This window comes from Python bivittatus, unplaced genomic scaffold (assembly GCF_059951505.1).
Source record: "Python bivittatus isolate LINGU-HERP-01145 unplaced genomic scaffold, Pbiv_v1 ctg000480_np1212, whole genome shotgun sequence".
NCBI lineage: Eukaryota > Metazoa > Chordata > Lepidosauria > Squamata > Pythonidae > Python > Python bivittatus.
Genome location: NW_028277075.1, coordinates 58,717,252 through 58,741,430, shown reverse-complemented (window position 1 = coordinate 58,741,430; position 24,179 = coordinate 58,717,252). Strand labels below are relative to the sequence as shown.

General features: G+C 36.8%; 1 protein-coding gene across 1 annotated transcript in view; it reads right to left on the bottom strand.

The window, feature by feature from the left end:
- The window catches only part of OTOG (otogelin), a 104,962-nt gene extending 83,935 nt beyond the window's left edge, over positions 1–21,027 (bottom strand). The window contains exons 1-15 of the mRNA XM_025169761.2: positions 20,973–21,027; positions 20,740–20,803; positions 19,024–19,078; positions 15,589–15,679; positions 13,453–13,551; positions 12,961–13,115; positions 12,203–12,321; positions 10,864–11,069; positions 9,681–9,814; positions 7,957–8,063; positions 6,755–6,864; positions 5,625–5,750; positions 4,867–4,975; positions 3,394–3,440; positions 1,734–1,879 (exon numbers count right to left, since the gene is read on the bottom strand). Coding sequence (XP_025025529.2) covers positions 1,734–1,879; positions 3,394–3,440; positions 4,867–4,975; positions 5,625–5,750; positions 6,755–6,864; positions 7,957–8,063; positions 9,681–9,814; positions 10,864–11,069; positions 12,203–12,321; positions 12,961–13,115; positions 13,453–13,551; positions 15,589–15,679; positions 19,024–19,078; positions 20,740–20,803; positions 20,973–21,027 — 1,623 coding nt within the window. The remainder of the gene's footprint in view (positions 1–1,733; positions 1,880–3,393; positions 3,441–4,866; positions 4,976–5,624; positions 5,751–6,754; positions 6,865–7,956; positions 8,064–9,680; positions 9,815–10,863; positions 11,070–12,202; positions 12,322–12,960; positions 13,116–13,452; positions 13,552–15,588; positions 15,680–19,023; positions 19,079–20,739; positions 20,804–20,972) is intronic.
- Between the last annotated feature and the right edge of the window lie 3,152 nt (positions 21,028–24,179).

Sequence of the window (24,179 nt, the reverse complement as noted above, 5' to 3'; positions counted from 1 at the left end):
GGGCCATAGGCCACCAGCAAACTCGCTCCTTAATAAACATGGTGACCCAAGATCAGTGTTATACTTAGTTATAAAGGTTGGTGCTATCTCAGAGCATTTGTGTGAGATAATAAGATTGCTCCAAGCTATTCAAAACAAGCTATGAATGTAATAATGGACACACTGTAGCATTAGATGCTTTCTAGATATTAAATACCTTAAATATAAAATAACTCCAGCCATGGTAACTTACAAAACAAAAATGTTTCCCTTCCCTTTTTCTCAGGTTTAGAAAATTTATGGAACTTGTACATCCAGACTTGCTTTCTAGATTTCCCATAACCATTATCCTGGCAATGTACTTTCACAGATAGTAGTAATTTCAAAAAAATATTTAACCCCAAAACTCTATCAAAGGATTAGAATAATTGCATGTCTTATTTTTCAGATGACAATCCTCTACTTGAAATTATGCTCTTATTGAGTTTTTTAAGTATCATTTTTCGTAAATAACTTGAAGCCAAATATTTGAAATTACAGCTTGATTTAGCCTTCACAATTCAGCGCGTTGACTTTCTATTGTAAATACTCCTTTTTCCCAGAATAATTTAAGCTACCTCGGGTAATTACTGCCTCTAGATCTTATCATTCCATTTTTATACCTTTTTGGTCAACTAGTTAGAAAGTGGTGATAGACAAGCTTCATTGGAAGACAATTTGCTTTATTAGATCTCCTCAATCTGAAATACACAGTCAAATGATGAAAGCAAACTACTGTAGATCCAAAATAGTTTTTTCTCGAAATTACATGACATTCTATGAAACACTTTTACACTGTTCAATAAAAAGTGAGTCTAAGAAACCAGATGAATATAATGGGGCAGCACGATAAGATTAAACCATCCACATCAAGCAGATTAGAGAAGCTAAATGAAAACCAATATTATCAAAACCTAACTAGAAGAAAGCCATTTTTTAAGTCAATATAATTTCACCATTTTGTTTTGAGTAACAGGCTTGATATTTCATCTATTTAAAGTGGGAAAGAGAACGGGGTTCTACCACCAATGTGTTGCTAGTTTTGTCACCAGTGAATGTAGTGCAGGTTTCCTGGTTCTTCTGCCAATAAGAAATTTCTCAGGGCTATACTTTAAACTATGTTTATTATTTTGGTGGGGAGGGTACTATATTACCTATTCCTACACTATTTGGTTTCTTCACAGACTACTTCCAGGTGCTACAATCAATAGCAGCCACTGCTTGCAGTGCCAGTCTGGACAGAGCTTGCTCATTATTGTTTCCTCCCACTTCACTCTGCATCATTCTTCTGCGCAGGTGAACTGTCAGCTGAGCTTGTTTCAGACACGGGTTTAGCAGTCTTTTAGCAGACCTCCATATCTGCAACCTGGCAACATAACCAGCAGCTAAGCCAGCTGTTTTAAGTACCTGCCTACCCTTGCCCATTCTTGCCTTCCAGGCTAAGAAGGGCAAATAGTGCTTATTTGTCCCACTGGCAAGTGATGCTGGGCAGAAGGGGACTCAAAGCCAGGGAGATCCACCACTTGCTTTCTTTAATTTGCCCTGTATTAAGTCCATAAGACACAGCATGCTTGTGTCTTCAGAATGGAACTTCTGTATTGGATCCACAGTAGTCAAAATTCAGAGATCCGTTCATCAGAAAGCAGGAACTGATGTATTTGTCAGAAAGATGACTTAATTTTAAGCCATCAATATGCTTGCTTTTATAAACTTACCTGTCCACAAGGAGCATTCTGTAGAGTCACAGCAAATTTGTCAGAGATGCGACTTTTTGCCAGGATATACTGGCAAGGTGCTTGAAAAGTAAACTTGCGTCCATCAAATGTCATGAAGTGAATATCTCCTGAAACTGAGCACTGAGCTGCCAACAATGAATGAAAAAAGGATTTTTTTTCAATATGCTACAAGAATGTTCTGTGCTGTTGTATTTGATACTAAATGCTGAATAATATTTGCTGAATAATATTAAGACAATCATACAAGAATGACAATGAGAAATAAAGCAGCTGTCTTGCTACATTATAGCCCTTTCCATCTTTTTAAAAATGTTTATTTCCTTTAAGAACCTATTTCAGTGTCATAGCACACATATGGATAGGTCTTGTTCTCCCTCCCCTGGCCCTAGAAACAAACATGCAAAAAAGCAATTGTCTATCCCTATTTATCATATGGGTAAAATAAACCTTATTTTTATGCTGAGTATGCATGGGAGATAGATAGATAGATAGATAGATAGATAGATAGATAGATAGATAGATAGATAGATAGATAGATAGATAGATAGAATGTATGGCTGTGAGAGCTGGACCATAAAAAAGGCCGAGCGCCGAAGAATTGATGCCTTTGAACTGTGGTGCTGGAGAAGACTCTTGAGAGTCCCCTGGACTGCTAGGAGGTCAAACCAGTCAATCTTAAAGGAAATCAACCCTGATTGCTCATTGGAAGGATCGATAATGAAGCTCAAGCTCAGATATTTTGGCCACCTAATGCGAAGAGAGATCTCTTTGGAGAAGACCCTGATGCTGGGAAAGATTGAAGGCAAAAGGAGAAGAGGACGGCAGAGGATGAGATGGTTAGATAGCATCACTGAAGCAATGAGCATGAAACTGAGCAAACTCAGGGAGGCAGGGAAGGACAGGAAGGCCTGGCGCAATATGGTTCATGGGGTCACGAAGAGTCGGACACGACTTAACGACTAAACAACAACAACAACAACATGCATGGGAGATATTCGTGCTTGGCTGTTCAGTCTGTGTGGAAGATATCTACTGTATGTCTAGATTTTTAATAGAGTGGTGGATCTTCTTTTTGGGGAAAGATTAAATCCATTCCCTTTGCACTGTTTTCCAGCATTAAAGCAGTAACGTGGGGGGCTTTTTTAGATCCACAGCATAATTATGGCACCGAGTGAAAGCTCACAGAAGATGAGGGGACAGAATATGACTTATATTTGGATATTAAGGCATAAAGAAAGAAATAACACATAAAGAAAGGGTTAAACATTTCAAAAAAGGGTTGGTTGGTTGGTTGGTTGGTTGGTTGGTTGGTTGGTTGGTTGGTTTTTAAGTTGGAAGATCTGGTCATGGATATCCTATATGAAATGTGGTTGGGCTCTGTATATTCTTACTGAGCAAACAGATACATGAAATGTCTGGAAATTGAGTGGGGCTAATGCTGCACTGAATACTGGCAAACTTAGACATGACATTCATAAGTAAACTGCTACAGTTTATAAAAGACAGGTAGTCAGAAACGGAAAAAAATATATTAATTTACAATAATAGGGTGACAGATGAGAAAAATTGCAAAAACGTTATCGCTAATATTCCAAGCTAGAAAACAAGGTTTGTATGAATTATCTAAAAACTGATGTACCTGGACAGGTAAGATTAGTGCAAATCCATTTCCCTCCAGAACACGTACTGAAAGAGAAAAAGTTTTGAGACTGAGAAATGCAGCTATCATGTAACACTAAAAAAACTATATACTGAAAGCCTCAACTGAGATTAAGCCATGGAAAGTCAGAAACCAAAGCTGAATCAAGATTTCTGACTGAATGTATGCTATTAATCTCAGAAAACAAGTTATACTAGGGGAATACTAATGGAAATAAATACGAGATCTTTCCATATTCACCAGGTGTACTGTGGTATCTATGGGTTCCTTACTTGCAGTCCAATAAAAGGGGAAAGCTACACATGCCTGGGACAAGGACAAAAATGAACTTCTTTTGTCACAAAGTGCTCAAAGTGAAGCATATTACCTCACAGATATGTTAATACATTTTTTTAAAAAATAACATGAGCATTTTTTCAAACACTACTCTTCATGTATGCAGTCTAGGCAACAAACTCGAAAGTAATGTAAACACCAAAACACCATATTCAGATGAATATACAGATACCATTCTAAGAAAAATACCATTTTAAATTCATGCATACAGAATACAATTATTTATTTAAATTGCCAAGCAATCTTGAACATTTCCATAGCAGTTCCCGCAGGCTGCAAAAGCCTGTTTCAAATGTCGCAACATAAAAATCCTCATCACTGTGGGTAGTGTATATTATTCATTAACAAAATAGATAACAACCCATATAGTTACCCAATTCTTTAACTGAGACAATCCGTGGGATTACTTATGCATCTTGTTTCTAGTTACAAAACACTCCTGCACTTTGTGGCTCCCTCTCTTCTATTCATAATAACAAATTCAGCAGCTTTCTCTTGGATGAAAGAAAATATCCCAGCAACCCTATGCTTCAAGATACATTCACAGTATCTATCTGTATAAACTTACTAAGGATCTTGACTGCTATGGAATTTAAAAACTCTCCACATTCTTGAAAGGAGAATGCGCCACGTAGTGAACTTCATATGTTTCTATACAGAGGACTCATAGTGCTATCATTCAAAAAGTGAATGGCTCCTTAATTTTGGCTCCTTAAAATACTTTTTCTTGTGAGGAAAATTGTGAAGAAATAGAAGCACAATGCAGGAAAGTTACCCTAAGGTGATATCATCAGAAAGTCCATGAGTAAGGTACAGTAACTGCAAAGTAAAAGCTATATTAAAAAGCATCCTTAGTTTTGGTATATACCACCACTGTGTTATTTGAACTTCTTCAAGTTCTTCCAAAAGAAAATAATTCTAAGGATTTGAGAGTCAGGCTAACCTAGAACTTCCAAAGCTCTGGAATTCTACCAAATGTTTATGGGAAGAAACTCCCTTATCTTGGAAAAGTAATTTACAAACTGTATGACTTTAACAATTATTTGCCCAATAGTAATATATTTTTATTGTTTGGGGTTAGTAAAACATGCATAAAATTTGCAGAATGTTACTTACCAGTTATTGCATTCCTCTTGAATTATTGCACCAGTTCTGTGGACAGTTCCATGATAATCACAAGGGCACTCAGTTGGCCTCACACATAATCTGTTTTCATAAATAAGTCCTAGAAGGTATATTCAATAGCAGGCAGATAATTATCAAGTCATGTGATTGATAATAACTATAAAATATATTTGACTGCATAGTACTTAATAAAATTGCTTCACAATGTACAATATTATAAATTAACAGTAGATGTCTGCAAAATGTTTTAAATATGAACAATTCAAATTTGAAAGGCCTCATTTCAAGTGTAAAATGCCCTGCTTCAAATACAAAAAGGTTTTTTAGGGTTGGAAAGTGTTTTGACTTTAAACAGCCCTAAACAAGCCCACTTTGACTAAAACAAAGTGAAACACTTTGAAAATGATTGAAACAACCTGATTCACACTTGGAACAGATTCAAAACAGTTCAAATCTGAAATGTTTTACACACCCCAAGTTAATATTTATTTCTTATCATAAAGGACAAATATAACCACATGTTACAAACAAATAGGACTGTAAAAATATCCAGATCCGGAGGGGTAAATGCAATTTGAAATGCACAAGGGCACTTTAGATTACTCCTAGAACTCCCTTAGGTTGATTTCATCTATCCCCATAAGAATTTACAATTTCACAAACAACATTAACTTGGGTGGCAAACTCCTGAAATATAGCTGTTCTGCAGTAGATTTACAAGAATGCCACCCACACTATGGCCATATTACCATCTGGACAATAGCATCCATCAACACAGGGAAGTTCACTGTCAACACAGAGAGTTTTTTGGCGACATGAAAACGGGCAACAATCAATGCATTCATTGTAGACAAGATGCTCCTCACATTTAACAACTGCAAAACAGAAGACATAGAGAATGTTACCTAATTTATGCTCATGTATCAATTTCATTTAAGAAAAAAGTTCTATTCAAAGGTTTATGGCACTATAAATCCATAAGGCTTTAATGTCTCTCAAGACTTCTTAATGTTTAATCTATTTGAAAGCTGGTTTTAAAAATTATGTGTTATTTTCCTTTTCCATCCCTGCAGCCAATCATAGATGTAGAGTTCATTTCATTTCAAAAATGCTACCTAAAACTATAGTAAAATCAAATGTAAATTCATTTACATAACATTTGCAACAATATCTGCAAGATATTATAAGCTTGTACACAGATAGGTTCATAAGACCTCTTTTTTTTCTCACTGCCCTCATTTTGATGTACAATGCACAGTAGCTCTATCTTCCTTCTATGTGCCTCCTATAGTCCCACTGCTTAAATTACTTGAAATCTTTAAAGTCTAAATGTGCAAGAAGAAGGATAACTGAATGGAGATAAAGGTAACAGACACAAAATGCTCACTTCCCCAAATGTCTTTGGGCACTGCTTCTAGGCAGTTGAGATGATGGGAGGACTGATATATGAGCACTGAACCCATCAATAGAACATTTATTTCCTACTTTTTTTGGGAATGAAAATCATTATCACTCAGGATCAATGCTAAATTTTCTTATTCCTGCCTTCATATTTTAAAAATGTAAGTGTATATTACATAATTCATATATAGTATATTATGATATATTGTGTTTCTGATCTGATACACAAACTTTATTTTATGTATAATAACATTAATTGCTGAAATGTGGTTCTCTCTAGTTTTATATGCTACTATTTTATCTAATCATTACTGTTCTATGTTAGAAAATATAGCAATTTAAAAGTCTGGGTTTAAATATTATAAACTCAGCGAAAGCTGCACTGATTAAAAAGGTGAAAACAAATTGCAGAAAAAAAAGACAAAGACATGGAGAACTACTGAGACGAGAAAATATTCTGAAGCCCTTCAATGCCTACCACATTGCTCAAAATGACCCCGCCATTCATGGAGAGGTTTTCCTGCTTGAGCACAAGTCCTTGCGTATTCGGTTAATGCACGACACCAAGTTGCATTATCAATTCCTGACCTTAAAAACATTAGAATTAACATAACATTACTATCCCTATTTCCATACAAGATCAGTATGGTAATATTAATAACATTGTTATTAATAATCCACAGGTATTATTGATAATATTCATTATTTTATTTTTATTTTAAGCAATGCACAAAATTAAAACAATATATAATAAAAACAAAACAAATAATAGTTATATTTTATTTGACCATTCAAAGCTATTAATACTAAGAATACATATAGTTATCTGTTCATTACCATTCTGATCCTGCAGCAGTATTACCAATAAACTGTTCAAAATTTCAGTTTTTTATTTTGATAGAAAATCAGAAGCAGCAGGTACAATCATAACATTTATTTATTTATAATTGTTTCAAGATCTTAATTGAACTGCATTTTAAAATATGCTTATTTCAGTTTAAGCTAAACTCTAAATCATGTTCTCATGTTATGAGAAAGATTTTCAGAATGATTTATAACACCTAAACTTAGATGAAGTGGCTTTTAAAAAACAAAATTAAAATAGATTAATCTAAGTTCCCAGTTCAAAATGGCACACTAAACTGCAGGTAACTTAAAACAGAAATTTCAGATCTGTTCTTCACAAGCAAAACTCAGAGACAAGGGTGTGAGTAACATCCACATCCTGGGAAGACTAAGTTCATTATTATAGAACTAAACCATGATTTAGTATTAAATCAAAATGTAATCAGATGATGAGAATCCAAAATACATAAATTTAGATCAACAATTATTTCCATTTGCTCCATTTTCGCTCAATTGTCTGGAAATGAACAAATGAATATCATTCAACACAGCTGGAAAAGAAGCAGGTGGGGAAAAAATACTTGGCCAAGATGAAAGAAGTTGCTCCTAGAGATCATGACACTGTCTGAAATATGAATAGTGTGAGATGATGATGATGATGATGATGATGATGATGATGATGATGAAGAAGAAGAAGAAGAAGAAGATGGTGATGATGATGATGATACTGTGTGACCAACAATAATAATAAAAATAGACCCATGTGCATTCATGAGCTTTTTTGGATCCTAGCTACCCTCTCCTAACTCTGGATCTCAAAAAATGGATACTTACATGCATAAATCATTTGTGCAACTGGCCATGAAAGGAAATGGACTCACAAATTCATGACATTCTTTAAAGGGGGTCCAGAGCAACATGCTGCATAATGTGTATGTCCTCTGAAAATAGAGAGAAAGAATTAAGGAAGAGAAAAGTTGTTTTAAGCAATACCAAAATAATTAACAAGCCTAGCATTAAAAAAAAAACAGGTTGTCTCATTACTTTGAATCAATACTGTACTGGGAGTGATGTTGGGCCAAAATATTGTTGCACGGCACACACAAAAGACATTTAGAGTTATGGACAGAGAAGATAATATGCAACAATTCCCAACTCTTGATGCTATTCCCCTAAACTGTGTGCCAGATTTCCTCTCTTTCAATGAAGCCGTTCCATTTATGCATCAGAAATCAGGATATCAACCAATGTTGTTCCATTAACAGTAATCTGCTGCTGAAATGCTTTGACAAATTTTATGTAGTTTCTGATTCTTTGGGGGGGGGGGATTTTAAGTTTTGAAATTTAACACAGATTTGCATTTTTATCAAATATATTTCTGTTTGATATGATATGTGGGAATGACCCTGAGGGTTGAGGGGAAGAGATGTTGCCTAGGGAACGATCAGAAAAAAGGGGGAGGAACCTGCAACTGCTTAACGGGAAAAGAAAGAAACTTAAAAAGGGTCCACCCCAATGTATCAGACTGTTAAAAGTGATGGTGGGAGATTTGTATTTTCAGACTTGCAAAATTCTGTTAATGTAGCCTTACAATAAAGTAGAATTCGCTCATCTGGTTGTGTTTCCTGTCTGGTTTGCCTGGGAGGGCTGACACTATTACAATTACAAGATGCATTCTTACTATACTCTAGATAAATGTACATTAACACAAGTATATTTTCCCCATAGGCAAATCAATTTTCCAATCTTATCCCATGCAATATTCATAAAGAATACTATACAGTATGTAGATTGGGAAAAAGTGCTGGAAATTTATGGAAAATTGAGCTATGGTAGCCAAACCTAAATGAGTTTATCTGTTCTTTGTTTGTTTTTACTGACAATTGCCTATAGATAGAAACGTTATTTCACATGTGCTCATGTAAATGTTTAAAAGCTAATTAAATTCTGGTAGTAGACATCTCAAATATCTACTGACCATAGGCTTTAAATGCTAAAATAGCAAATTCTGAAAAATAATAAAGGATAAAATAAGGTATTAAAAACAACTCAGGCATAATTAAGAAATATAGTTCATCGGTTAACCTTGTTTTGTACCAGAAGTAAAGAATTATGTCTTTGAAGTAGAGAATTATATCTGAAACTAGATAGAATCAGGATGTTTTGTTTGACTGACTGATTTTGTCTTTTCCTCAGGAACTCAAAGCAATATATCCAGCACTCCTCCTACAGCCGCCATCTTGTGAGGCATATTAAGCTGAGAGAGAGCCTTTCCCTAGTCAGCTTCAATGGCAGAGCCTGGACTAAAACCTGGGTCTTCTTTGTCACAATCCATTAACCACTTCACCATACCTCATCACTGATTGCTCCTATGACAGTGTCACCCTGTATAAAGTCTTCTAGACCATAGCATTTCTCAACACTATGTCAACTATGAAAACAATACAAGCCAGTAGGGCAAACTTATATAATAAAAGGGCAATCATTATGAACAAAGAAGCTTCATGTTTAGAACTAAATCTTAAAGTTTGTGTGGTGTGTTGAATTATCATACCTACCTGTAAAAATGCTTCAGTTCGAGTCAAACAGGGTGGTTCATAGTTAAATGATGAGCCCCAAGAACGGATGTTCTCCTGGGGAGGATTTTCTCTCCAGCTTTCTACAAATTCTTCAACGTCTTCTGTAATTTTTCCTAGGGGAAAAAAGTACATGAATGCATTAATGGAGGAAATTTGCTTTATAGTCACTGTATTTCTTTCACAACTTCCACCTAACTTCTCAAGTAATATTAAATTAGTTCTAATGAGTTATGAAACCTAGTCACTGTTCAACAACCCAGCCATTAACACCATGCTTTTTAATGGAGTCATTGTACATATACTAATCAGGTGCAGTGAAGTCAGTTCAAATGCTTTCACTGCTATTGATAGAATAGTATTGTAGGGTACATTGGGGACCTTCATTCAAAATATTTTTTTATTGGAGTTTATGATGTTTCTTGTGTGAATTTTAAAACTTCTTTTTGCATTAGTCCTCTCTAGAGATCTTCTGCCATGCTGTGTGGGCCCTAATAATCATGGGATGAGTCAAAGCATGCACACGCTAACACACAGAAAATGCATGACATAGGACATACAATACTCATTACAACCCCATAACATAAGCAATCTGCCTGTACAGACTTGGGGGAGGGGTGTCATGAGAAATTTTCTGCATACAGCTTGGAAGGAAATTTTCTAAAGTGGAATAAAGGATCTCATGATTTTTCTCTTTTATTTGGGAGACTACAGGAGCCCTGACTTTCCAGCTGCCATCCATTCTTTCATATAATGAAAGCTGTACTTATGACCTAGAATAAAAGGTTAGGCTGTACAATTCAAAAATATCTTGCTGGTACAATATTACCTTTACTTAAGTCTTGGAAAAAACTGCTACATCACCAGTAGATTAATACTACTGCTCCTGTGTCTTGAATATTCCATGCACATAAAATTAGAACAATCTGGTACTATAGATACGTCATTTTTCTATGTTCAGTTTCATATTAGAATATCTCATACTGAGCTGCCCAAAGTAAAATTATTCTCAAAAGTTAAGATTTCACTTAAACCACTTATTAATTGTAATCTATATTTTATTTTCATTTTATTCCTTGGACACGTTTATTCTTTGTAGATGGTAAGGACTACAGATAACATAAACATATACTGAACAAATATTAGAATTAAAGTAAATACTCACCATAACTTGTGGAAAGCTCATCCTGCAGAACGGCATTGTTATTACCACACAATCCATGAGTTTTGCCCAAGTAATCAGGAGACATCTTAATATAAACAGCAGACATCCCATCCCAAGCTAAAGAGAATGCATACTGATGTCTAACAATGACATATCCAGCTACTTTTTGGATATATAATTTCCCTACGGTATATGGTAATTGTATTCTAGGAAACAAAACAAACATCACCATAAAGAAAAGAACAAATAATTGCTTTCTTTTTTTCAAATGTTACTAAAGTCATTCCCATTTTTAGCTTTGTAACTTTGTAACTGCCAATCACAATCAAACAGTATTCTGCCTTCAACTGCACAGATCTTATTATTGGGTAATGTTTCTATTAATGGAGAATAAAGACTCCATTTATTCTTGTGATGACTTTGTTAGTAAGCAATGTTCTTAATATGGCTTAGGGAATAACTCCCTGGTTGTGAACAGCTAATTCCCATGTTGAGGAGAGCTAGGACTATGTGAGAAACTGTGGAAGCCAAGCAGAGGAGGAGTTCAGTGGGTGTGAGAAAGGGCAGCGTGGCCCAGAGGTGTGCTGGGGCCCATGGGATGGAAATGTTTCAAAGAGACTGCAGTTTAATTGGCTTGCGATCATCTGCCTGGAAATTTAAGTTTGCATTTTTCTAGATTGTTTTTATCCCCCACTGGCATTAAAGATGCCTTTTTGAAATCCTGCTTCTTGAGTTGGCCAGCTATGTGGCTTTTGAGAGATTGGGTGAAAGCATCACTGTGATTCTGGCAACCCCTATCAGTCAACAGAAAGTAATAGGAAGTTTTCATTAAAAAAAAAAATCAGTGTAGAGCTGAATTTTCAGGAACTTTCTACCAATGGTAGGTCCCACCAGGAAGACTTTAGGAATAGAGCCAAACACCCTTGGTTTCCCAGATGGATTAGGAAATCAGACAACTTGCCTGTAAGAGCTTGAGAATATTATTGTTTTTCCCCCTTGGTAATGGGAGAGGGAAATGACAGAAAGGGAGATAGAATGAATAGAATAGATGAAGGAGGGAAGAATAAGATTCCCTCCCTTTTGCCTGACAACATCTGACAAGATTTCCATGGTTGGCAATCTGACACCTCTATTAACATTGGTTTACTGTACCCCAACTGACAATACATGCACATGCACGGATGCATGTATAATGTATGATAAACTATTTACTATGTATTGTCTTCAGGAATTAAACTGGTCTATATTTAGGAATTGACAAGAATACTTAAATCTGCAATGTTAAAATAACAATGTAGGTAAAAACACCATGGAACGTGAGAATATACATTTAATTTACCCAATGCCTTTGTAGGTAACCTCACTACTTAATCTGATTTCTCCTTCTCCAGAAAAATATAAGCTAACAGATCGTTTACAGGAATATGGAAAAGAACTGCATTCTGGATCATTATGGACCTGTAAAAAAAAGGTGAGATGACAATTTTAAGAAAAATTATGTTACAATTTGCATACAACTTCAGCAACAGGACCCCAAATAACGTTGAAAATGTAAACACTAGGTCAGTACCTGTATCTTAACTATTGCTGAATTGATTATTAACTTGCATACCACCACATTTGGTAACAACTCCCCAAAATACAAAACAGTACACATAAGTGAAGCTTGGAATATTTGGGTTCAGTCAAGATCCACATGCTTTGGAACCCCATTTATCTGGGATCTCTGCAGCCTTTAACATGTTTCATTAATCTATTGTAGTTGCCCCCCAAACTCTGCCAAGCTTAAAAAGGTTTTCATAGCCACAAATCATGAAGTATAAGGGGTTATAACAGTAATAGGTATCAACCCTCTTCACCCCCATTCACAGAGAAGCACTTTATGTGGGTGCATCAAATCCCAGTCAAGCAACAGTAGAAAAAAACAGAATCATTCATCATAGACCCCTATTCTTTCTGACATTCTTTGAAATAGATAGTGTCTGAAGTGTCATATTATACAAGTAACCCACCTACTAGACTAACTGATTCATAAACCCCAGAACAGAGGAAAACAGCTATACTACACAATACCTCTTCATTCTTATTTTCACTTACTTGTATGGAAAAACTCTGCTCATCTAATTCATTCTGCCTGACAAGAGCATATGTAGATTTCCCAGAGAAAAAATAGTAAAGTCCATCAAAGGTTTCATAATGATATTGTCCCCATGTTCGGCAAATGTTGTCTCGTTCTGTTCCCATGTTGTGTACTATAGCAAAAGAGGAGGGAAAAAACCATTAAGAAGCAGTACCACTGTTAGCTTTTGTTATATCCAGAGAAAGTGATGACTATAAATGTTTATCTGAAGGGGGAAGATATTTACACAACAACAATGGTGATACATAGCACTTATGGTTGTTGGGATTACTGTCTTCAACCATTTCTTCTTCATAATATGACCTGAGAGCTCCAAACTATAGATTTGTGCCTTTTGGGGAATTGTGTTTGATTCTGAGAATAAATCTATCAGCTGTGTTAAAGGTTACTTTTGTATCTTAGACCATACTGGGTAAAGTGGGCAGCATAAAATTATATTTTCTCCTTACCTATCTGACATCTTGATCCAGTTGCATTGTATCGACTACAGTTGCACATTTTCCAATGTACACATTCACCTCCATTGAAGCATGTAAATGAATCTAAATCTATTTTTAAAAAACAACATGCAATAATTTTGTTACAAGTTACACATATCCTAACCGGGTGGATATATGAAAGCAGATGATTAGAATGTACCATACCTTTTAAACTAACGTAAGAAATCTCAGCAAATAATTATACTTTATGGTACTTTATTCTATACAACAATGATCTCTGTATATCAAAAGGACTTCATGTCTAACTATAACAAAAAGTAATCAGTGTACTTTGGATAAACATCAGACATTTCAGTAATATTCCATCAAAGCAGAAACTATTTTGGATCAAATTACATTGAAGACATCCCCAGATTTTCTTTCAAGTGACCTACCATTGATTGATCTACCATTGATTTAGATGAGACACAGTTCTTTGAACACTCAGTGTGATTGAACTAAGGTTAATAAAATTGAAATTCCTATTCTGTGTTCTTGAGAAGGGTCAGCTCTCATTAATTAAATGTCTGCTAAATTCCATAACCAAATAAAAGTAATGTTTGGCAGTTGGCAAAGCATTGCCTATACTTTGAAGGCAGCAGTTCATCAGCCAATTACAGGCTACTTTCCATACAATTTTCTGTTGTAATGTTTTATTAATGTTTTCATTACCTGTTTGACTCAACACCTGTTTCTACAGCTGCACAGCTTATGAGGCCAGCTCTGCAGAATTGTAATAGAAATAGTATTCTTGATTACATAATTCCTCCAGTCAGAAGCCTCTCATTGAGGGCCTTCATATACCTCTCAACCCACTCTTTTTCTTTTCCTTTCATCTTCGGGTTTTTATGAAATTGACCTTCCTTTGCCCTTTTCCTGCCCGTGGTACACAATTATTATTTTTATAAAGAAACAGGAGCAAAATCTCCTGTTCTGCTACTGTGGGCACAACTATCATACAACACTGAGTTTTTAGTAACTCTGAGCATCATAAAAATGGATAAGCTTCTCCAGGAAATAAAACAGCTTTTTTGCACCCCTATCTCCTATTTCAGGCAGCTTTACTAAGCTTTATACAAGTCATTTGCATACTTCCTTATTGCTTGCCAAGATCCTACACCACCTAATTTGGTGGGGAGAATTCTTTTAACTAAAAAAATATGAAAGGAATCAGCTGACAATGCATTATTCCTTACAAGCTGACATTTCTGAGAATGTTCATTTTTGTAACAAAACAAACAGCATTGCAATACACATGCGCGCGCGCACACACACACACACACTATATCCTCATGGTCAAAGACTAATATATGAATTAAAATATACCATGATTTATTTCATCTTTGGAAATGCAACCCCAGCCAGACGATAAAGGGAAATTATATGGCCAATTAAATAACTTGATTGAACATCCTATTCAAAATCCAGGATTTTTTTCCCCTTCAGTTATAAGTAAACTGGCACTCTACTGACCTAATCGCGATACTCATTTGGAGATATTATGCTAGTTCTGCAATTATTTATTTATATATTTCATTTAACAATATTTATGACCCTCCTCAAACTATACAGACTCAGGGCAATGGACAATATTTTAAAATATCGCAAATACAAACAAGTCAAAATAATAAAACAACTGTCTAAGATAGTTGCCAGAACAAAATCTCACTGTAATAGTATCAATTTAATTTATAATTCTGGAAGTAAACTGTTTCATAAGTTGGGGGCCACCACTGAAAAAGTCTGTCACCTGGTATACACTCCATAAACCTCAGAAAGGTGGGGGGGACGACCCTCAACAGGCCATCCACAAATGTCCAGTCTGGATGGGCAGATTCTGTTTTGGGAAGGCACTGATGAAGTAACAACCAGAACTTCAAATTGGGCCAGGAAGCCTACCGGTAACCACTAAGGTAACTCAAAATTAGTGTTATTCTACAATGATGGCATAGCCCCATCAGTCATTTTGTTGCTAAATTTTGTATTTTGCAAGCTCAATTTTGGAAAATTTTCAAATAATTTTTGGTAAGGAAATTAGATTTAATTTACCACAATAAGATTCATCATAGCGATTTTTTAAAAAATATAAACAGGTGAGGAGCTTACTTGATGAGTCACAGAATATGTTACGGAATCTTCTTTCCCTGTAAGAAGATACTGTGGTAGAGGAAGAATTATAAGATGAAAATCCAGACACCTGTATTAAAAAAAAAAAATCTTAATTTGGAATAATATATAATTGTCCATTATTCATATGTTTAAACAGTTTAGGAAAATGTACCAATGATTAAGAAAGTTGTGACCACAGTATTATTTTACTGCAAATTAAAATCATGCAGTATGGTGCATTACAGTCCTAAGCTTAATTCCTCAAAAATATGCCTCAAGGTATTGAAACTTTACAGAACCTATTTAGCTGCACAATCATGGTAGCGTCTATCTCACTAGAGTTATTTCTTCACTCTTGTCTCCTTCTAATTGTATTTATATGCATTAGAATATGTTTGGTGCCATTCACTTAATTTCAACATCTTCACAGGTACAATTTTATGATTTGGAGCTTCATTTCACATCATTTTCAGCTTGCAAGATTGTCAAATGAAATCTGGGAGCAGGGATAGACAAAACAGACTAGAGAAGTCCAGGCAGAGTTGCAAAACTGAACTGTACACTGATGAGGTCAGACCCAGTCCATTCGTTGCAGAGTCCTGATATTCTTCTGCTGAGCAGTACAAGTAAAAGGGAATGGCAGCAAAGCCAACAATCAGTCCACACCCAATGGACAGCCTAGCTTGGCAGGATTGAGCAAGGCAGGAGAGACATTGGCACTATGGATAGTCAATCTTATGACAACATTGTTTTGTGCTGACAGTGTGGATAAAACTTTAAATCAGTAGGGTCCAAATGGCCATTGCCATAAGTGTTGTTTCTTCAATGTGGGTTTTTTGTTTCTGTTTTTTGGTAATAGGGATCCTTCTCCCACCCCCTAGTCTAACCTGGCCTTACAAAAAGATTCTGAAGGAAGAAAGAGGGACTTTCATGGGCTCAGGTCCTGAAGATACTGGTTATGAGGAAGCAGGCCTTTCAAGATGAACACATGGAATGGATGCTGCTGCCAGAATGTAAGCTACAGTTAATGCTATGGTGAGAATGGAAGACTCATGAGAAGGTAAACATAGAGGTATGAAACAGGAAAGCTGCTGAGATGCTCCCAAACAGGTCTGGTCTATTAACATAGCAGGAAGTGGATCGGTCATCATCGTCACTGCCAAAGAAAGGATGGGCAAAAAGGATTGATAGGCCCCTTTCGGAATCGTATGGTTGCAACACTCTTCTGACTGCTTCAGGATAAGTAAGCAACTGCTCTAGAGTGTTGGTAGCAGCAATCTGAGTCCAGGGAAGTGCCTTTTTGTGGGCCATGCCATGACTAATTTTAGCCAGGTATACAAATACAGGTGCATTGCAACTCAAATCCAAATATGCTATATTCCACTGTAAGCTTTTGCAATGTGCCTTTGGGGGCTTCCCTAATGTGGTTCCCCTTAATTATGAAGGATTTCCACTGATTCAGGCAGGAAATGTTCTCCTAAGAGAAGTCAATGTATGCTCTCTGCAAGCGTCTCACTAAGCAAGCTATGTATGAATATTCTTGCATTATTTTACTCTGTGTGTGTGTGTGTGTTGTTCTACAAAACAGTAGCTGTGAGCAGCATGAAAGGACTTGCAGTAACTGGAATGATGGAGTGGGAATGTTATGATATTGAATTACTGAGGGTAGGCATTATAGCCAATTCAGATCTTACTGATTGCACTTCTACATTTTTGTCTGCCATTTCCTATCTTTCTGAAATATTCAAAGAATTGTACATTACTATTAATGTAAGTAGAAATTTAATGGCAATAATAATATTATTAATGGCTTTAATAATATTCAGAACCTTTCTTTTATACTTGCCAAATATTTTACATGTATTCGGAGCAACTTATTTAGGATCAACAGCCCGACGGTAAGACAACAAAAGAGGCTGCTTCCAATTCTTGGACTCCTTTCATAAAAACACAGATTTACTGTCAGTTGATTTAATTTCCTGTCTATAGTTCGTAGAATATTTTTTCAGTAACAAAGATTAGAGAGAAACAAGAGACAGAATCTGATTCATTTAGGGGAGCTTAAATAGGCTGCACAAAAAAGAAAGCAGAATAGATTTTTTTGTGCAAATGATATGGATGAATGATTTTGTTTTCTTTTCTTTTCTTTCCACTTTCAATGAATATATTTGCAATAATGAAGTACAATAAATTTAAAAATGTATTTTAATTGTTTTTATTCTTATTGTAAACAGCTGCAAGATTCAATAGCAGAGGAAGCAATGTAGAAATACTGCATGTTGAATAATAAATGCACTTTTATTAAATGTTGCCAAAATATTAGAAATTTGGTTTAATAAGTATTCTGCTTCCACTAACTGGGAATTAATGGAATGGAAGTAAGATAAATATTGACTACTGTCAAACAGCACTCCCAAGCTTCTGAATGGGGCCTAAATACTAAACAAGCCTTCTCTCTGTTAAAAACAGGGGGAAAAAAATATTTTAGTTAATTTTTTTTAGAGAAACGGATAAAGAATAATACAGTAATCATTTCCAGTAACTCAACCTGATGTTTATTTTCTTGTTCTTGCCTGCTTGTTTGTAATAAAACTGATACTATTTTCCTCCATATTAAAATTTAATAATCAAAGTCTGATGGAGCTAGAAAAGCGCTAAGGCAATATGTTTCAAATTATTATGAATTTGAAAAAAAATCAAATTATTATTTTGAACTATTGCAAATTTGATTGAAAGAATGATTATTATCTCATTCACATTATACATTTTGTTATCAATCTTATAAAATGAATTTTTATAGAATCTAATCAAATGTTATAACTGTAAACTTATAAGGCAGACCAAAAAATCCAAATCTATTGATCCTTTGTAAAATTTTCATTAACTTCAGTACAGATAGAATTTTGAAGAAAAATACATTTTTAAGTATGATGCATTATTAAATATATGTAGTAATAAATGCTTCTAAAGTGATATAGTCATTTTCTCTTGAATGTGTTATGTCAGTTGTATGATACATTCACATATTTTAACACATTTCTTCCATTCAAAAGATACAGAGAGGAAGCATTTTGCTTAATGCTGAAAGCATAAATCATCCAACTGTTCGCCATATCATTCCAATAAAAGAACAAAGATCAAAGGATTTCCTCGCAAATATGTCTGTTGGTAAAGGTAAGTAAACCCTTTCCCAACAGTCTTGCAAAGCTATCTATAATAACTTATTAGTCAACCCTGCTAAAAATGCAAGTAGAATAGATATTCAGATCAGAATATCTGAAGCTCAGAAGCAGTGTCAAATAACGGAAAGAAAATAATCACAGGAATGGAAACTTACATACAAGATATGCTAGTCTGCTAGTCTGGGAATTGTTCATTCTATCACTCCAACTTCTAAAACTCTAAAAAACAGCTGCGGAGTGGGTGCCTTACCTGATCGCCGAGGACACCAGGATCTCGTTTCTGAGGTACTGCACTGCTGTCATTCCTAGAGAGGAAAAGAACAAGGCTGGATTTGTTGAGCAGAGGTAATCTGCACCTTTCTTACTCATGCAGAACTTACGAAGACTGCACTTCCACTCAAACTGAGGCCTCCTGGCTGAATTAGTAGACCAAAAAAAATGGATTTTAAGGGGTGCCTCCTTAATTCTTGATGCTGCAGAGAATAAAGCCCTGTCTTTGAGAGCTTTGATTGCTATTGCTCAATCAGTAATAACCAACTCCTTTCCTTTTTTTATTGTCCTTTTAGTCATTCTATTTTTCCTTTACATAACTGGATAAATTTTAAGTTACTTTTAAAGAAATATATTCTTCCTTCCTGAAGCTGGGGGGCATTAACAGATGTTGAACATTTTAATGCATTTTAAATTTTATTGGTAGAAATGCTGATGTCTTTATATCTTTGTGAAAACTTTCCTTGCAGATTGAACACCATATATTTCCATTTACCAAATCATATTCTTGGTAGTAAGAAAACAAATCCTTGCACCCAGATGTCTTCTGCAGAAAAATGCTTTCATTTAACTATATTGAGAACCATTATCTTACATTTTCATATATTTTCCAAAGAATGCCATACTTTTAAATATTTAGCACACAAACCAAAAAGAGTTTCAAGCCCAATGGCTTGCCTACAAAATACCACGGGATGCTAAAGATGTTATGAAATAGTTATTTTAAATTTCCTTTCTTAGCATGCAGAACACATATACATATATTTATCATATGTTATTAGACTACAATTATCAGACGTCTTGTCTTTACCTTGTGACATCTTAAGACTATTTTTTTTTTTTGTATTTTATGGATCTGAACACATTTATTTAGAAATGTTCAATCTATGACTAGGTTTATACAATGCTAAGTCATAATGTATGTAATTACAGTTTGCTATATAAGCCTCATTGTTTGATTCACCCAACATATTAAATAACTCTAAACAAACCAGAGTTTGGCTTAGTACAATATATGAAGTCAGGCTACATCTTTGCTTAGACACAAAGAATTCAATGGGACTTTTTTCCCAAGCATTGCAGGCAAAGTACACTCTAGTCCATATTAAATCATATTCACTGATGGACTTCAAAGATTGCACAACACCATTGTTTTTCTGCAATGGGTTCATGGCTTCCTTTGACTGTGGCCCCTCTTATACCTTAAATACATCTTTGAAAATTTCAGTACCCCACAAAACAAGGTTCCCTGACTGGTACGCTCAGGAGTCATAGTCCAACACCTGTAGAAGGCGTTAGTAAAAGTTGTGACATGACAAGGCTTGAAAAACTTTTCAGCATCACTTTCCAAATCAGAAAGACATTCCTGGGACAACCACAGTACATACAAGATGGACAGGCCAGAGCAGGGACTTCCTTCACCTTCAAGAGTCAAAGCGCAGGAGCAGAATTTCACCAGGTATCATTTTACCCATCCCAAGGGCAGCAGAAATGCCAGACACTCTTCCCCTCCCAAACTGCCCTTCTGAGGTACAGCTCTGGAAGGTAGCGAAGAAGGTCCCTTCTGGTCCAGGGACGGCAGAAGAGTTTCAGCCAGTGGCCCGCCACTGCTGAAAAAGGGTATCAACTGAGGCACTCACGCGCGCGAAAAAGGGTATCAACTGAGGCACTCACGCGCGCGTCCCACATTCCTTACCTTGACAGCCTGGGGACCGCACTCGGGGACAGTTGCGCCTCCGCCGCGCCCCGCCAGAACAGTGCTGCAAAAGAGGAGCCGACATGAGCCAAGTGGAAGGTGCCTTCCCTCGGGCTCCTTCAGCTGTGACCCCGCAAAGCGGCCTTCCGGCTCTTCGCTCTCATCACTCTTGGCCCCAGATCGCTCACAGCATGAATCGCGCCCGCCAAAAGCCCACGATTTCTGCAACTCACCCTGAAGAACCCACGCGCGAAGAAGCGCCTTGAAACGCCCGGAGCGCGACTCCATCTGGGCGTGCGACGGGAGGCTTCAGAAACGGCCGCTCGAACCTGGGAGGAGGAGCGCTCTTGCTCGCCTTTCCCACGGCTAGGGAAGGTCTCCCCGCCAGGGAGCGCGTCCGGCTGCTGGGCGGGGGAAGGCGAGGGCGGGCCCGCTGCCGGACTCGCTTTGCCCCCGGCCAAGTTCTGCTCTTCCGCGCGCGGGTGGCGCCGGCGGCAGCAGCAGCAGCAGCACCCAGACTGGGCACCTGGGGACGCCTCCCTGATTAACATAATTTTGCCCCCTCCGGCAGCCCCGTCCCCCTGCCCTGGTCATATTTGCAGCCAGCACAGGTCTGGTCTTCAGACGGGAACCTGGTCAGCGATGGGGATTTCTGCTTGAGCGTCTTTTATAGCTTAGGGGAAGAGAAACAAGCAAACCAAAACACACATACACACACGCATAACAACCTTCTCTTAATTAAGGGCAGTAACTGGATTGACTAGAAGCTTTGTTCTTCATCCCCCGCCCCCACTTTTTTTTAATGCCTCCGGTCGGTGTTGACTCCTGGCGATTGCCTAGACTACTCCTTGCAGTTTCCTTGGCCAGATTTCCCAGTGGTTTTCCATTGCCTCCTTCCTAGGGCTGAGAGAGTGTGACTGGCCCAAGTTGGCTTATGCCTGACAAAATCCCACTGAGTTCACTGTATTTTTTTCTTCTCACAAAAGCAACCAATGGGTTGCTTTTCACCTTCCTTCACTGGGAACATTTGAAAATAACCCTGTTGAGAAAATAGCCTGCAAGTGTCAGTGACCATAATAGTGTTTGGACCAACTTGCTGATCAGGTTGGTTTGACCAAAGCATCTAGGAGCCTCTCCCTTTTTGTGCCATGAGTCAGTCTAAAAGCACTTCCACTTGGCCATAAAACTGCTCAAGCATCTTCACTGCTGTATTCCATCCTTCCAGTGCTTCATCCAGTTGTTCAAGGGGGGAGCAGGGTGCAAAACCCAGCAACCAGCCATGCCCTATCCTTGTCCTCAGAATCCTATTGAAATGGAGTGACACCACAACCCCCAGAAAATAATAAATAAATAAATTCTTCCGTCACCCCCACTTGCTTTTTGCAATGAAGGAAAGCCACCACCTGAAGCAACAGGAATGATTGTGGGAATGATGGCAAGACAGGCCAGAGCTTTGTTGGAAGGAGAAAGAGAGAAATCCCAGGAGGTGGGACAAAGTGGAAGGTCTTATGAATGGGAAAGCACCACAAGAGAAGGCACCCAGCCTACAGCTCCTCAAAGAATACTGCAAAGTTCTGTTCGCATTCCCTCTGCAAGAATTCAGCCAACAATTAATCATTCATTAGCTTAATTAAAATTAATTAGTTTGGCTCCTCTAAATCCCCTACAGGCTACCTGGCACTGTGAAAACACAGGACAGCAATGCCAGACAGCAGCCTTCATACAGAATGCTTTTTCTGTTACACACAAAAAACAGGTAAGCCAAGCTCTATGAAGGACCTAACTGGATGTCATGTCATCTGCTGAGCTGTGGTTCCTAGTAAAATCTAATGAAAGGACTATCATCCCATTCAGCCTCCCTCCATTTCTTCTGCAGTTCTCTAGCTCTCATTCATAGCAGACAAAAAAACTAAGTAGGCAGACGGTCACATCTCTTTATTCAGGTCCACAGATGGGGGGAAAAAACTTACCGGAGGACTTTTGTTAATTTCCCAGTCAGTAATGGAAAGCTTATACTGCAAATATCTCTAAGGATTTTCATAGATCACACTGCACACCTGCTGTGAATATTGTCATTTATATTTATTCTGAGTAAACATCTATAGGTTTCCAATGTGTTCATTACAACAGGTCCCAATTTTTCAGTCATATCCAAAACTTATCCTTCAAGGAAGCTGCAGCTATTAATTATACATTAAAAATTGTGGTTAAAACTTAATGATTTTATTTGAAGACTTCTAAATGTGCTAAATGTTCAAAGCTATGTCAATATTAGCTTCCATACATATCTTTTTTATTTTTAAAAAGTATAATCCTGAGAGATTTCAGAATCTTCTTATCCCTATTTAAAGAAATACTTTGAATTGCTTTCTTTTATTTCTTGCCATTCTTCTGTGTGTACTTTCTTTTTTTCATTCTTCTGCCCTTTTATCTACTTTTTCTTTTCTCCCTCCTCCCTCTGCCATCTGCCATCCCTTCTCTCGTCCCATCTCTCTTACTTCATCCTTCAACTATTTAATAAAAGAAGCTTTAAAAGCTGCCAATGTCAGGTGAGAAATTGTCTCGAATAAAAAGGATTTTTTTAACTACTAGGAAGTCTGTTAACAGTAAGTAATTAAAAAGATCTCATTCCCTCTTTGTAATTAGTCCCCATGTATTGTATTTCCAGCTGTAACAAGTGGTTCATTTCATTACAAATGATGAAACAGCACTGACATCTTCACCAAGGACTTTATTCTCTTGTAAGTTCCAATGGGAAAATCACAATTAGAGGAGACTGCAGCTTTTCATTAACAGTTTAGGCTGTATTTACACTGTAAAGAAATCTTGAAAAATACTCACGATAATACTTGTTTTCAAATCTTGGATTATCCAATTCTCTCTAATAGTCAACATTAACTCTTGAGTGTAATCAAAATTCTCAGCCTGAGTGCAGGGAGGAAAAAAACAGCTAACTTATATGAGTGCTGCAGCTAACCAGCAGGAAGGTAAAGGTTACATTCTGAGCAAAGAGTCACAGAATGACTTTAAGGAAATCACTGTTTTTTTCTGGAACAGAAGCATTACCTGAAGAAGAAACATTTTTATTTTCTGCAACCGATCTGCTAATTGTAGAAAATATATATTAAATTTATACATAACTTCTCTGAGACAGGAACTGAGACACCAAGTGTGATGGAGCATATTCACACAAAAAGTTCTAAATTAAATCTGGTTAAATCTGATCATGCATATTGTCGATTTTCCTCCATTTTGGCCATTTTTCCAGCTGTCTCTGAGAAAGCTGGTTGGCTGATACCTCTTGCTTTGTGGGTTTTATTGTTTCATTAAAACTCCCCACGCACTTCAGATGCCCATTTTTGCCCAATGGGACTGGATAGAGAGACAGGAACAATGGAAGTGGGATGCCTGAACTGGTCCCATTTTGCCACTACTCCAGC